At 41.2% G+C, this 15,861-nt stretch overlaps 1 protein-coding gene and 1 pseudogene across 1 annotated transcript in view; both read right to left on the reverse strand.

The window, feature by feature from the left end:
- The window catches only part of LOC117031552 (contactin-associated protein-like 3), a 195,914-nt gene that overhangs the window by 26,041 nt on the left and 154,012 nt on the right, over positions 1-15,861 (reverse strand). Inside the window, exons 16-18 of the mRNA XM_033122038.1 lie at positions 7,890-8,060; positions 3,323-3,541; positions 1,240-1,479 (exon numbers count right to left, since the gene is read on the reverse strand). Coding sequence (XP_032977929.1) covers positions 1,240-1,479; positions 3,323-3,541; positions 7,890-8,060 — 630 coding nt within the window. The remainder of the gene's footprint in view (positions 1-1,239; positions 1,480-3,322; positions 3,542-7,889; positions 8,061-15,861) is intronic.
- LOC117032015 (solute carrier family 15 member 4-like) lies at positions 5,734-7,784 on the reverse strand (annotated as a pseudogene).

Here is a 15,861-nt window from a genome sequence, read left to right on the forward strand (position 1 = left end):
GTCTATTGTCTTTTTGCACCTAAGGTAACAGGCCCTTGGAAAGTCAGTCATCCCCTTTTCCGGACCCCTCAGGGCACAACCCACCTCACCAGAGCAGGAAAGTACAGAATCCCTCCTTGTTCTTGTCCCAGTTACCATCTCTATGTGCTGTAAAATGCTAACTAGTAACTATCCTGTACACCAATGTAAAAGAAGCATCTGTCTCTCCAATTTACCTTTCATCCAATCCCAGAGATTTCTCAGCTTTGCTTTCTCTCACCCCCTTAATCTACCACCAATGGATTTCATGTAACACTCCTTATGTCTCCTCCTCTTTTTCTAATGTACAAATAAGCTGCAAAATTGCCATTTTCAGAAGTGTTTTCTTTTCCATTGAGATTTTGCTTCCCAGCAATTGTCAGTTTGACTCAAATCAACTCATTAAACTGCTCTACAGTTTTGGGCGTGTCTTACATCGACATTGCAATATACCGGGGCTGCCGAACAAATGTATACAAGTGGACACATTGGTCAACGTTGCTGAAGCAGTAGTTCGCCGTAATCAAGAGCGCCTGGATACTGACGGTAACAACTTTGAGCACCTCTTGTAATTGCAGAAGTCAAACGTGACTTGTATTCATCTTTTGCTACTGGTATATATTGAGTATTACGATTTTAATAGTTTTTTTCCCCTCTCTTAAAACATGTATACATTTTTTGGCAACCTCTCTATAAGTGCAAGGGTTTTGCTTTATGTATATTTAAAGAATATTTCTAATCCTTAAATAACTCAAGAGAGAAATAATAGCATGCTTTGCTGTTGTTTTCTTTTTAATTTATAAATTATAACATTAAAAAAAGTTTGGGTAAAAAGATAACTAATCCCCCCATACTTCCATTACCCAGGATTGAGTAAAAATATTATTGCTCCCCAAATGCTTTTAAATTTATATAAAATTAAATGTCCAGTGTACATGTATAGTTAAAGGTATTGTTCTCCTCAGGGCATTTGTTGCACAGAGGTCCTCTGAGAAATCCAGAGAGAACTGACACCATATCTATTAATAACAGAAGCGGTTACTGACTTCTCAAGAATAGAACCATACCTCCTCCCAAGTTAGCCAGAGGGATTTGAGACAGAAACAATCAATTCTGTTTCAGCTAGCACGGAGAATCACCATATCCTTCCTTTACAGAAATGATCTTCACAGTCTTTAAGACCGGCATCATTTCTTTGTAACCCTCCTCAGTCGCACTCACCATTCTCACAGAATGGCCCATCATAGGCAGAGAAGGCACAGTCACAAGAAACACCTCTGTGTTTCTCTCTACAGCTCCCTCCATTGCGACACAAGTGTCCATAGCTGCTGCAGTGTCCTGGGCACCCTGGCTCCACTCCGGGCGTCATCGTGGCTCTTTCTTCCAGATCCAAGGCCAGCCCATTCAGTTGCAGGGCCCGAATGCATCCCAGGAAGCCTCTCTGTCTGGTTGCTGTCCCACCTACAAGGGAAACATTGCAAATGCAAATGCAGTCCTGAACTCTTACTCCGGATTTCCTCTCTATGTCAAACGGAGGCCACATAGATAATGTCCAAAAAGTAATGTGTTACAAGTTTTATGAACAAATAGAATTTTGAAAACATAGGCTGTGATCAAATATTAAGACTCATCGAATGACACTGACTAAACATTAACAAAAATATTGTTTTAACTTGAACTTGGTAAATATTTATTCTAAAAATATTTCAAGTTATATTTCAAAAGATTTTTCCACTCATTGTTTTATAAAGAACAAATTAAAGATCACCAATGACTTTTAAAGTTTAAATCTAAAAACAATGATATGTATAATAATGGTTATATAATTGAAAATCTTTGCAATATGAAATATTCATATTTAATATATAATGTATATTATAAATTTGCATATATGTATAATACTAATTCTTACTTGAAGAACTCTCAATAATATAGCTGTGAAAAGGAATTGAAGAGGGAGCAAAGAAAGAGAAGCTAGAAGAGGGAAACCAAAATCTCAGCCCTCAAGGCTTCCTAACTCCATCCTGTTGGCTCTGAGGTAAGGTGGTATGACATTAACTGAATAATACATACCTCTCTCTATTTCTATCATGTCTCATGGGAGCCTAATCTCAAATATGGGAGCACAGCAGTCACCTAGAGTACAGGCTGAAAATAGATTTGGGGCTTATCCCCAGGGATTAGGTCTCTGTGGGCCTGGGGTAGGTACTGCAAATCTGAATTTTCAATTAGCTTCTTAGGCTTTAGAAACATTATCCTCGTGGGGATGCTGATTCTAGGTAGATTTTCATGCAAATTTTGTGCCCAGAAACTACATTAATTCACGCTCAGGATTATGTATCAGAAAACAAAATTGTTTAATTTGGTCCTCAGTTTGATGACGTGAAGGGATGCCTTGACTCATAACTAGCAGCTGCCTGGAGATGAGTTGTATAAATATTGTGGGTACCCTAAGGCAGAGCAGACTGTTAATTTGTGATTTATATCAATTTTTAATTGGACTGTGTCCTTATTTACTTTAAAACACATGAGAAATGGCCAAGTGAGAATTACTTCCTTAATCTGTTTCGTTTCCAAATTAAAATACAGTTGTCTGAAAAGTAATGTAGCAAACATATTTCTTCTCCCTTTGGGAAAAATAAGCAATAATAAAAAATAAGCAAATAGATTAAAGGGAAGCCTTCCACTAACTAGAGCTTTAGTTTTTACAGAATGGGCTGTGAGGGTAAAGAGCCAGCCAGGCTCTGAATCTGACATTTGCAATGAGAGAGCAGAGGTGGGGGCAGGGCTGAGTGCAGCCAGGCTCTGGGCTGAGTCTTGCTGTGTAGACACAGGGGGCTGCCTCTGCTGACCTGGTGTCCTATGGTCTATTTTTAAGGGGACACAGAAGATTCTGTCCCAATTACAAAGCCGGTTCTTTAACTGCACTGAGAAGTGAAATGGGAAAAATGACTGAACATTGCTAACTGTTTTGTAAATAGTATTGATAAGATGTAACTGAAACAAACACAAATCATCTATGGTATTGAGTGCAAGCTCGGCAATCTATCCAACATGGGTCTGGATTTCTCTTTCATTTGAGTTTCTGTGGGCAAGTCACTGATCTCTCTGAGCCTCCACTACCTCATCTATAAATTGGGTACAGTAATCAATGGAAAGAAATACTAAATACTAACTGAGCTCTTGGTACATGTGCTGATTGAGTAGTTGACTGCACTTGCTATCATCACTGCTTTTATAGTTACGATTTCTCTCTGTCCATCTCTGCCTCAGTACAGCCTGGCTACAGGACAACAAGACTCACCCACAAAAAGCTGGCTGTTGAGCTGTAAGCGGGTGTGCCCATCAGCAGGCGCAGACTGGGTCTTGCTAGGAAGCTGATCCACTTGAAGTGATGCTTCTTTGACGTTCCTCTCTGCCCTCACGTGGTGCCACCGATTGTCGTTAAAGGGCCTGGGAGACTGCACTGTGACCTCACAAGGCCCATTCCCCACATCAAAGGAAAAGGTCACTTCTGCAGGAGCTTGAAACAGAGATGCAAAAATTGCTCAAATTAATTCACAGGGGAGAAAATTTAGTCCCGAGTAGACATGAGAAAAGCACCATGACATGCTCCTTATGAAAGCATGTTGTGACAGTGTGTAGGGAAGATGTTGAAGACAATTTGCCTTCATTGGTTGATGTTAACTTTTGTATATTAGCTTTTGTTTGTTACTGCATATGAGGTGATGGTTAGCTTAGGGTTAAAAGAAGTCTGTGCTGTGATTGGGGGTTGAGTAAATTCCCCCTTTGGTCTCCTTCTCCGGAGTAGGGGAGATACGAGATGATGTTGCTTTCTGTCTGTTTCGCCTGCATCAGCAGATGAAGTGAAGTAGTACTTAAGTTACATTAGGACGACGTGACAGGCATGTTGCCAGGCTTTGGAAGGCCTTGGGCCGATGGTCCCAAGCAGGAACAGTAGATATCGCTTGTCCGGATGAACTAGCCCTTCGGCTGGATAAACAATGTTCTTATCACAGTAAGTGGCGGACCCTCCCGGAACTGGCCATTCCCAGAGGGGGCGGCAGTAACGAGGAGCACGGCTCTAAGTTACATCTGAAAAAGTGCCTAAGACAGACTTCAGGTGACACAGGGATTGACTGATTGCTGTCTCAAGAGACTGCTATTCAGAAGATTTGCTATTTTCAGGACTGCTTTTCAGGAGTGGATTGTTTCAGAGTAACAGATAGTCACCTGCCTCAATGGACAGTAAAGGCTTCTTTTGTTGATAAGTTATCATCATTCTAGCATCTTTAGAAACCTGTACCCTGTACATAGCTTGCAGCTTGCAGCATCAAAAGATGCCCTAATTTCCTGGAACACCACCACCAACAACAAAGACAACAGCAGTAACATTCTTGGGAACTAGCAAGCAGCAGTGGGAGACATCTTAGCTTTCCCAGCTGCAGACCTGGCAAGGTTTTGAGTTCTCACTGTTCCAGTGTTGTTTTTCCTATGGTTTGGTGAGCTTTGGGCATCTATTGTAGTAGTTGCTCTCCTATAAAGTTGATTACTGCTTTTGGATACTCCTTATTGATGTTACATGTGTATTTAGCCAAGTGACTTTTGATCAATAGTAAACATATGTTGGGATCTCTTAAACTTATATGTATGTGTACTCCTTTGACGTGACATTTTTATCAATGTATATAGTTTAGTCTTAACCACATTTACTTTCTGTCATTAGCATATTCTATTAATTACCTGTGTTTTTTGCTATTGGATATTACTAACTAAATTGATTAGATATTGCTAAATAAATCAATTAGCCCCTCTCTAGCGTGTCCTCCTCCTTCTTTTCCCCACTGGTCATTACACAATGATACAGACAAGTGTCATTTTGAGTTGGCTAGGAGGGCAAAATAAATCTGTATCCTGGAGGAAGAAAAACAAAGCTGATTTTAACATATTCTTCCTCAGAGTTTACTATTTATCTTGCTAAGCCTAAGCAGCAGAGATATTTACCTACAGAAAGAAAACTAACATGTTATCTGGTTTCACACGTATAAGTGAGTTTATTTAAAGGTGGTTTAAAACTTCATATAGTTTTTTTTACAGTAACAAATAAAGAAGTTTATTTAACAAAATTAGAACCCCCACATACATGTAAAAATTGACAATCCAAAAGTTGGTGACTAGCCAAACTGTTCAAGTTCACATTTAACACTTTCCATTATTTTTAATTACATTAATTCTGTTCAAAAGAATCTTCTCCTTACACCCCCCCCCCCACGCACGATCGGTCATTAGTCACAATGGTACCCAAAATCAAACTCTTTTAAGTTGTTTTACAGCTTGAGATAGAACACATGGTCTTAAATACTTCTGGATGCATGTTCTTAAGAAAAAACAAAAGCAATGTCAATAGTTTAAAAACTAAGTGTTCTTTGAAGCAGCAGATAAACATATTTATTACCGCCCTGTACCGAAGAACCTGCAATGTCAAGATGTGAAAGAAACCATAAACATGACCTCCATTTAAAGTCTTTGCAGCATTTGACCACACTTATATCTCTTAATAAACACTCCCATCCTTTAATATAAGTAGAAGTTTATTAATCAAAAAAGACAAAATAAGATCATATGATGTGTGGGAAGGAAATAATATTTGTTTAAAATACTAAGATATTAACCAAGATATGTGTAGTCTCCCAAGACTAAGCAATCTCCAGATTTGTGGGTTTTGTCAAAGAGGAAGCCGGCTGCAAGATGGACAGAGATCTTTGCTGATGAGAAGCAATGTACTTCTGTGTCTCTGCTTCAGGAGAGCCCAGCATAACCGAGACAAACCACAGTAAGGCACTTACTTACCTAGTTCCTCTGGGTAGACGAAAAGGAGAAACCAGTCCAAGTGTCATGTAAGTTTTAGGAAAGTCAGACATTTACAGCAATTTAAAATCTTGCCTTCCTCAGTGCACCCAGCCAGTCACTTCCAGGGACCATCTCTCTAAGGGACCCGACTTGGACTTTAGAAATATCAGGCCCTCCTACTGTTGGGCCTCCCGTTTGCCCTTGGTCGCTAACACTTGTATTTCACAGAAATAATAAGGAAAAGTAGGAGGGCAGCTCCTGAATAGCAGCCAGAAGAAAAAATAGTTCAAATAGCAGCCATTTTATCACCGAAGTCTGCGTGGTTGCTCATCCACCTGATGGCCTTGACGGACACCAGCGGCAGCAGTCCCGAGCCCAGGAAGGACTCGATGCCAGAGAAGAAAAAGAACAAGCCCATGATGGCGCTCTGCGTGGACTTGGGCGCTGCACAGGATGCAAATTCTGGACCTGCTATACTTGCAAATATTTCACTAATGCCAAACAGCATATACTGAGGGACTCTCCACCACATAAGCAAGTCAGCAGCAAAATACACATTTCCAATGGACTGGTTAATGGTTTTCTCTGTGCGAAGTCCGATCTTTTACTTGCCTAAATACCAGCAGTGAAGACAGAACACATCACCCAGAACATTCCGATGGCGATCCTTTCTAAGGGCGACGGGAATAAGTCATTTCTTCCCGAAGTGGAATCAACCAGGTTATCCTTGAAGGGAATGGACAGGAGGATGAACACTGCGTCGAACGTGCTCATCCAGGCTGCTGGAAATGTATGGGGTGGTTACGATGCTAGTAATTTCTGGACTCTTCAAATGAAGACCCTGTAAAACATACGTTGCCTGCATTTGAAAAAACACTGCCCAGTAAGGTATCAAAGCCACGAAAACAGGGATAATCTTGACCAAAGCTTTCAGGTCTCCCGCGACGGCTTCCGCCAATGGCCCTCCACGAGACATGTGACGTGAACAGACTGTTGAGAAGCTCGCTGGAACACTCACTCCGCTGCTTTCCTCCACCACCACACTGCATTCTCCAGTTTGCTTCTGGGGCCGGCGCGAACATGCCAGTGTCCTTAACATATCAGTGAAGGCGCTGGCGTTGGTGGGAGGGCTTGGTGATGAAAAAGCTCTGGCCGCAGAGGGAGATCAGCGAGGACACGCCGAGGCACAGTGGGGCTGGCACAGCGGGTCCCCAAGCTCTGGTTCTGCCGTAGGCAGGCAGTGCCTCCTAGCGAAACGACTGCTCCCAGATGAATGCTCCAGCAAAACCAATTCAAGCCGCTTCCTGTGGTTTCTGGACCTCGACCTTTAACGTGGGCGGCACGGAAAGGCGTGAGGTTGGCCTTGACCGCGCGCTCCTCTAGGCGGATCGCGCGCGCACAGTGCGGCGGACTCGTGGGGCAGGGGGGCGCCACGAGCGTACGGGGCGCGGCCAGCGGGCAATCCCGCCGGCGGGACAGGTAGATCACCAGGCGAGGAGGGCGCGCGCGGCCCACACGCGTGTGGGTCAGCCAGCCGCGAGGGCCACACCAGCTAGGTGAGGCCGGGAAGAGCTGCAGCGCCGGGCTCGCCTATGCGCCCTCCCAGCCCAACGATGTGCCCTGAAGGAAGAACACCGCGTCGGCGGGGATGCCACAGGTGGTGGCGCGCCCCCAGCTCTGGCAGCAGCACCGCGGCGCACGCCCCGCTCCCAGGAGCCGCGCCCGCTGCTCCGCGCTGCCGGCCCCGCCGCCCTAAATCTTCATAGAGTTTTAAAAGCCCTCCGTGAAATAATGACAGTAAGGAACTGAGCTTTGCAAACGTGAATAAACAATGTGACTAGTCAGTAATGTCAAATAATTTTGTAATTTAGTAAGCAGTTATCTGACCAGTTTGGTTTAATGTCCTGCTTGCACATCGAATTAAGGCAGCACTAAATTGTACAGACTTGTGTGTTTCCTGAATCATTGTTTTACTCTCTGTTGCTGAGCACCCGTGGCTTTGTCCAGAGTGGGCGACTCACCGCGTAGCTCGAGCCTGATGAAGTCTGTGATCCCCAAATTCTCTATGAACACCCCAGAAGAAGCTGTCGTCTTAAAAAAGAAAGATACATCAGCGCTAAGCTCTTCTCGGAATGTAGGGAAATGCAGGTATGAAGTTTCAGTATTGAAGGAAGCAGAATTCCAAAATGACTCTGTTTTGGAATAAATATTTAAAAAAGACAGTGAAAATAATGAAACAAAATTATATTTTATATTCCGACGTGTTTTTTTCATTAAATGCTTTATCTATGTAAACCTTCATTTTGGTTTTTTTCTGAACATGTATGTCCAAGTAGTGATTCTTTCAAGGATTAAGATGCTGGACATGGCTGCAACTGAGTGAAGGGATAATCACTTGGGAAATGGCCTGTGTTTTGTTTTAAGGACAATATTACTTCTTAACTTATAGAGTAAAATTGACTTTGGGGGGTGAATTTTAATACATGCACTGATTTGTGTAACCAGCAAAATCAGGATAAAGGACATTTCCATCACCCTAAACACTTCCTCCTGCTATTCTGTTCCCGTCACACCCTCCCCACACCTTAAGCCCAGGCAGCCATGATCTAGTCTGTCTGTATAGCTTCCCCTTTTCAAACGTCACATAAATGGAGTCATGCAGTATGTGACCTTTTGAGATTGGCTTCCTTCACTCAGCATCCAGCCTCTGAGACTCATTCCAGTCCATTCCATTGTACTCTAGTATTCCATCATGTGATGCACCATGATGGAAGTGTCCACATTTATTTGTCCACGTTTAAGAATACTATGGTTGTTTCCAGATTTGATCAATCACAAATAGAGCTGCTATAAACATTAGTGTAAAGGTTTTTGTGTGAAGGTAGATTTTCATTTCTCTAGGGTAAATACTCAGGAGAATTCCATGTCTCAGGGTCATATGGTATAAGGTGTGATCAAAAAATATGGGAAATGTTTAAATTAAAAAACAATTTATTACAGTGAAAGACACATTGCCATTAATCCCCCTCAAAATACTCCCCCTCACTTTGAACACTTACCCCATCGTTCTTGCCACTTTCTGACGCAGTTCTGGAAGCCCTCTTTCATATCTTTAGTTGTGCTGTCATGGCTGCCTTGATGTCCTGAATCAATTCAAAACGTTTACCTTTCATGGTCATTTTGACTGGGAAAGAGCCATAAGTTGCACAGTGCCAAATGTGGTGAATAAGGTGGATGAGGACACACTTAAATTTTTATTTGACAGAAATTGCCATACCAGAAGTGATGTGTGAAACGGAGCGTTGTCATGATGGAGGATGAAGTAAAGACACTCATGAAAGAGGACTTCCAGAACTGCTTCAGAAAGTGGCAAGAATGAGGGGATAAGTGTGTTCGAAGCGAGGGGACGTATTTTGAGGGGGCTTAATGGCAATGTGTCTTTTAGTATAATATTTTTTTTTATTTAAACATTCACTATTTTTAGATCACACCTCATAAGTATATGTTTAACCTTATAAAACTGCCAGTTTTCCAGCATGGCCGTGCCATTTATAATTTCCATTGTCAATGTATCCAGGTTTGTCATATCTTCACCAGCACTTGGTATTGTTAGTATTTTTTTCCCCAGCAATTTAAATTGGTGTGATGGTTTTAATTTGCCTTCCCTATCAGCTGATGAACATCTTTTCATGTACTTATTTGCCATTCTTATATCCTCTTTCATGAAGTATCTGTTCGACTTGGGGGAGAACTGACATCTTTCCTATGTTACGTCTTCCAATCCATAAATACAGTATCTCTCTCCATTTATTTATACTTTTTGATTTTTTTCTTCAGCATTTAGTAGTTTTTAGTTCACAGATCCTTTACATGTTTTTGTTAGATGTATGCCTAAGTATTAGATTTTTGGAGCTGTTAAAAATGATACTGTCTTGTAAATTTTGGTTTCCAATTGTGCATTGCTAGCATTTATGATTCATTTGTCTGTATTGACCTTGTATTCTGCAATGTTATTGAGTTCACTTATTAATTCTAGTCTTTTTTTTTTTTTTTTTGGGTAGATTCCTTGAGATTTTCTGGGTAGACAATCATACATACCATGTTTCCGCGAAAATAAGACCTAGCCAGACCTACAGCTCTAATGGGTCTTTTGGAGCAAAAATTAGTATAAAACTGGGTATTATATTATATCCGGTCTTATATTATATTAAAATAAGACCAGGTCTTGTATTAATTTTTGCTCCAAAAGACGCATCAGAACTGATGGTCCGGCTAGGTCTTATTTTGGGGGAAATACGGTATATCTGTGAATAAAGTTTTCTTTCTTGTATGCCAAGCTGTATGCACTTAATTTCCTTTCTTACATTTTTGCACTGGCTAGGACTTCCAGTATGATAGAAGTGGTAAAATTGGATATTCTTATCTTGTTACCAATTTTAGAGGGAAAGCACAGTTTTTCACCAATAATTATGTTGGTAGCTGTTTTGCATATATACCCTTTATTAGGCAGAGGAAGTTCCCTTTTATTCCTAGTTTGCTAAAAATTTTTATTGTGTATGCTATTATAATATAAATTATGTTGAATTTGTTATAATAATTCAAATTATCATGTTCATATCGATGCAGAAAAAAGCATGTGACATGATTTTTCTTCTTTAGAATCTTAATATGTTTGATTACACTGATTGATTTTCAAATACTGAATCAACCTGGGATAAACCCCAGTTGGTGATTCTTTTAAATGTTCCTGGATTATTTACTAATGCTTTGTTGAGGATTTTTGCATCTCATGACATTATCTGTAGTTATTATTTTTTTATTTTGCACTTTTTTTGTTTCATTAGGGTATCTGGGCATTACTGGCCTCATAAAATATTGGAAATAATTTCCTCTTCTATTTTCTGGAAGAGATTGTGTAGATATGGTGTTATTTCTTCTTTTGTAGAATTTACCAGTGACATCATCGTGGTCTGGATATATTTTTTTTGGAAGATTTTAAGTAAAAATTCAATTCCATTAATACTTTTAAGTCTATTCCAATTGTCTGTTTCGTTTTGTGTGAGTTTTGATATTTGGTGGTTTTCAAGGAATTGGCCCATTTCATCTAAGTTGTAGAATTCAGTGTGTAAAGTTGTTTGTAGTATCCCCTTATTATACTGTTGATGTCTGTGGTGTCTGTAATGATATGCCAACTTTCATTCCTCGTATTGGTAATTTTTATCTTCTCTCTTTTTGAAAGCTTAGCAGTTTTATTGACTTTTTTTAAAAAAAAAATCGTTTTTTTAATCTCTATTGTGTTTTGCTTTTAATTGAATGGATTTCCCTTCTGTTCTTATCTTTATTATGTCCTTCCTTTTGCTTGCTTTAAGTTTATTTTTTTCTTCTTTTTCTGTTTTCCTTTGGTGAAAGCTAGAATTATTGAATTGAGATATTTTTCTTTCATAATGTAAGCATTTAATATTCCTCTAAGCACTCCTATAACCGCATCCCACAGTATATGTTTTATTTTCATTTTCATTCAATTCAGTGTATTTTATAGTACTTGTTGAAACCTTGACTCATGTATTATTTGTTTGGTGTTTAATTTCTAAGTGTTTTGAGAATTTCTCACTACATTTGTTATTTTTAGTTTAATTCAGTTATGTCAGAGAATGTATTTTGTATGATTTGAATTATTTAATATTTGTTAAAGTTTGTTTTATGACACAGGATATGCTGTATCTAGGTTAAAGATCCTGGGCCTTTGAAAAAAGTGTATATTCTTCTTTTGGTAGAGTGTTCTATAAATGTCAATTAAATTCAGTTGGTTTGTGGTGACAATTAGGTTTTCTATATCCTTGCTGATTTTCCCTCTATTAGTCCCATAGGTTAATGAGAAGAGTATTTAATTCTCTCATTATAATTATGGATTTGTCTATTTCTCCTTTATATCCTTTCAGTTATTGCTTTATGTATTTTGAAGCTCAGTTACTAGCATACACATTTAAGATTTTTGTCTTCTTGACCCCTTTTTGTATCAAATTTTTTTTTTAATAAATATTTTATTTTATTTTTTTAAAAGATTTTATTGGGGAAGGGGAACAGGACTTTATTGGGGAACAGTGGGCACTTCCAGGCCTTTTTTCCAAGTCAAGTTGTTGTCCTTTCAGTCCTAGTTGTGGAGGGCGCAGCTCAGCTCCAGGTCCAGTTGCCGTTGCTAGTTGCAGGGGGCGCAGCCCACCATCCCTTGCGGGAGTCAAACCGGCAACCTTGTGGTTGAGAGGACGCGCTCCAACCAACTGAGCCATCCGGGAGCTCAGCGGCAGCTCAGCTCAAGGTGCCGTGTTCAATCTTAGTTGCAGGGGGCAGTGCCCACCATCTCTTGCGGGACTCGAGGAATTAAACTGGCAACCTTGTGGTTGAGAGCCCACTGGCCCATGTGGGAATCGAACCGGCAGCCTTCGGAATTAGGAGCGTGGAGCTCCAACCGCCTGAGCCACCCGGCCGGCCCGTATCAATTTTTTTTTTTTTTTTGCTTTCAAGCAAAGATTTTAATTTAGAAACTCCAGCTTTCTTTTAATCAGTGTTTGTGGAGTATATCTTTTTTCCCATCCTTTTAACTTATTATGTCATTATATTTGATGTAAGTTTCTCGTAGACAGCATATAGTTGAGTCATTACAATGTATCTTTTAGTTTGCTTAGACCATTTGCATTAAATGCAAATGTTGACACAATGAATTTAGATCATGTTATTATTTTTTTCATGTTTGTTCTAATTTTTGTTCTTCTGTTTCCCCTTTTCTGTCTCCTTTTACTTAAACATTTTTTAGTATTCAATTTTTATTTGTCTATAGTGGTTTCTTTATTGGTTGTCCTAGGGATTATAATATATATACTTAATTTTTCTCAGTCTTCTTAGATTCTATCTTTACTACTTCAAGTGGTTTGTAAAACCTTACCATCAATTTCATCCTTTTAGCCAGTCCCCTTTGAGTTTGTTGCCACCTGTATTACATCTACGTAAATTAAAAACCATATGAGATAATGTTGTATTTTTCTCTTTCAACCCTGAAATATATTTAAAATAACTCAATAGAAGAATGGTATTGTAATGCAGCAGTTCAGCTCCCACTACCTGCACAAGATCATAGGACATGGTGAGGCCAAAAAGGAACACCAGCGGAGCCATGGATAGGGGGTTCATACCACTATATTCTCGATGGCAGCTGGTCAAGACACAAAAGCAAACATCGCCAGGACCCCAGCGAGGGGTCTTCCTGCACCCCTGTCTCGCTGGCGGACAGGTGAGACACAGGAAATAGGATCAACACGACCCGCAATTCACAATCTTCACTTGCTAACTGCAATCTGCTTGCTAACCACACTTGCTAGCCACAATCGCACTTACTAGCTTAGCCACGGCAGTTATATTCGTGGTTAATGGCTAACTGGTTACAGCTGATGGCCAACTAGTCACAGCTGATGGCCATCTACTACCCAAACCAGCACTTTTCCACGTGAGGTCGAGAGCCTGGAAACTGCTCTCTGGGACTCCGTCCCTACACGCCACCCCTCCAGAGTCTCGCCTCACACCCTACACAACCAGTGTCTTTTGCGAGGGGCCCTGTGCCAGGAACCCAGCTCACGAGAAACAGTTTCAGTCCAGTTCAAGTAAAGTCCCAGGGGTTGTCGCTCTATGTCCACCTACTTTCTGGGTACAGCCAGGGTTTCTCAGGGTACGGCCAGTCTTTCTGGGCACAGCCAGATTTCCTGGGTACAGCCAGAGTTCTCAGGGTATCACCAGCCTTTCTGGGCACAGCCAGGTTTCTCAGGGTATTGTGCTGGAACAATAGTGGCTCACATCCAAGGTGCTTACATATTCTCAATGGTGGCTGGTCCAGATACAAAAAGGAAATATCCTCCAGCACCCCAACAAGGGGTCTTCCTGCACCAGTCTCGTGGCTGGGCAAGACACAGGAAGTAAACATCTGCCAGTACCCTAACAAGGGCTCTTCCTGCTCCACAGTCTTGCTGGCAGCCCGACGAGACACAGGAAGCAAACATCCGCCAGTTCCATTACATGGTGGTACGTTCCCAAGCAAAGAGTCAAGTGGTCCATCAAATCAGGGATGGAAGGCAATTTCCCATAGTCCACAGTCATTTGCCAGGGCTGTGCATTGGCCTCACAACATGTGCCCTCTGCAGGGCAAGGGCCCCAAGTCCCCCTCAACCCAGGGGTGAGGGATGACTTTGACCTCACCCACATCCTCCACCAATGACTCAGCAAGCGTTTCCTCCTGGGACTACAAGTCCTGCACTTGGGCTGCCTCAGCAAACACTTCCCAGCCCACTCAGCCGCAATGACATTCGCTTTCTCTGGCCTATGCTGGTTGGAGAGCTGTCCACGTCTTCCCACCCCTCCACAGGGGTCCAACTCCTGAGAACAGTGGCCACTGGGCACCACACACTGTGTGGGGGCCACATGTCTTCCTGCCCAGAGTCAGACATCATTCTTACCTGGTTGGAATACTGCTTGCTGCAGCAGGTGTCCGAGTGGGTGATGGCCCCAGTATAAGATGTCCACAACTTTAGGAGCCCAAGGCAGCAGCAGACTACCAAAAGGCAGGTGACGTTCACCATGGCCAAGAGGATGGTATGCCATCCGGAGGCTTGAGAGAACAACCAATTTACTGAGGGGTCATGTTTCTCCCAGGCAAATTGCGTTTCCTGTTCCCAGTGCTGGTTGAGACCCTGCTCACTGCGCCATATGTAATGCAGGGACTCAGCTCCTGCTACCCCTGGCACAAGAACGCAGGATATGGCGAGGCCAAAAAGGAACACCAACGGAGCCATGGATAGGGATTCATACCACTATATTCTTGATGACGGCTGGTTGAGACACAAAAGCAAACATTCACCAGTACCCCAATGAGGGGTCTTCCTGCACCCCAGTCTTGCTGATGGCCAGGCAAGATACAGGAAGTAGGATTAACACGATCTGCAATCAACAGTCCGCACTTGCTAACCGCACTAGCTAGCCTCAGTCCACACTTGCTAGTTTAGCTACAGCAGTTATATTAGTGGCTAATGGCTAACTGGTTACAACTGATGGCCCTCTACTACCTGAGCTAGCACTTTTCCACATGAGGTCAAGAGCCTGGAAACTGCTCTCTGGACTCCATCCCTATAGTATATTATATTTACTCAGATATTTACCATGTCTAATGCTGATTTTTTTATTCCTGATGTCCCAAATTTCCTTCTGCTAGTTTTCCTTCTGTTGGAAAAACCTCCTTTAGAAATTCTGTTAAAGCATGCTTTCTGGTAATGAATGCTTTCAATTTTCCTTCATCTGAGAATTTCTTTATGTAACTTTCATTCCTGAAGGATATTTTTGCTGAATATAGAATTTTGGACTGGCAATTCTTTACTTTCAGCATTTGAGAAATGTTTTGCCACTTCCTATAGCCGGTACATTTCTGATGAGAAATTCACTGTCATTTGAACTGGTGTTCCCCTATAGATAATGCATCATATTCTCTGGCTGATTTCAAAATTTTTCTCACTGTCTTTAGTTTACAGAGGTTTGATTATGATGTATCTGGACATGAATTTCTTTAAGTTTATCCTGTCTCAGGTTCATTCAACTTTCGTCTGTCTTTTGCCAAACTTGGAAACTTTCCTACGCAAACACTCATAATTGCAAGGAGGCATTAATGAACAGGTATATTTGACAGGTTCTGTCCTCTCATTTTCTTATTATCTTACCAATTTTAGACACCTTAGCATGCAGCAAAGTGCTTTATACTTAGTAGGTAAATATTAAATGTTTGCTGACCAAGTGACAATATTTCAGTTGATTCCATGACTTCACAGCAGTAGTCTGATTTAGATACTATAGAAGAGACATATAATCCAGAGGTAATATATTTTTCTCAATTAAGATGACAATATACACTTATTTTATAAATTAATACACCCCTCATGAAATATGGATTATCAAGAGAGACAG

Source organism: Rhinolophus ferrumequinum, chromosome 12 (assembly GCF_004115265.2).
Source record: "Rhinolophus ferrumequinum isolate MPI-CBG mRhiFer1 chromosome 12, mRhiFer1_v1.p, whole genome shotgun sequence".
NCBI classification, from domain to species: domain Eukaryota; kingdom Metazoa; phylum Chordata; class Mammalia; order Chiroptera; family Rhinolophidae; genus Rhinolophus; species Rhinolophus ferrumequinum.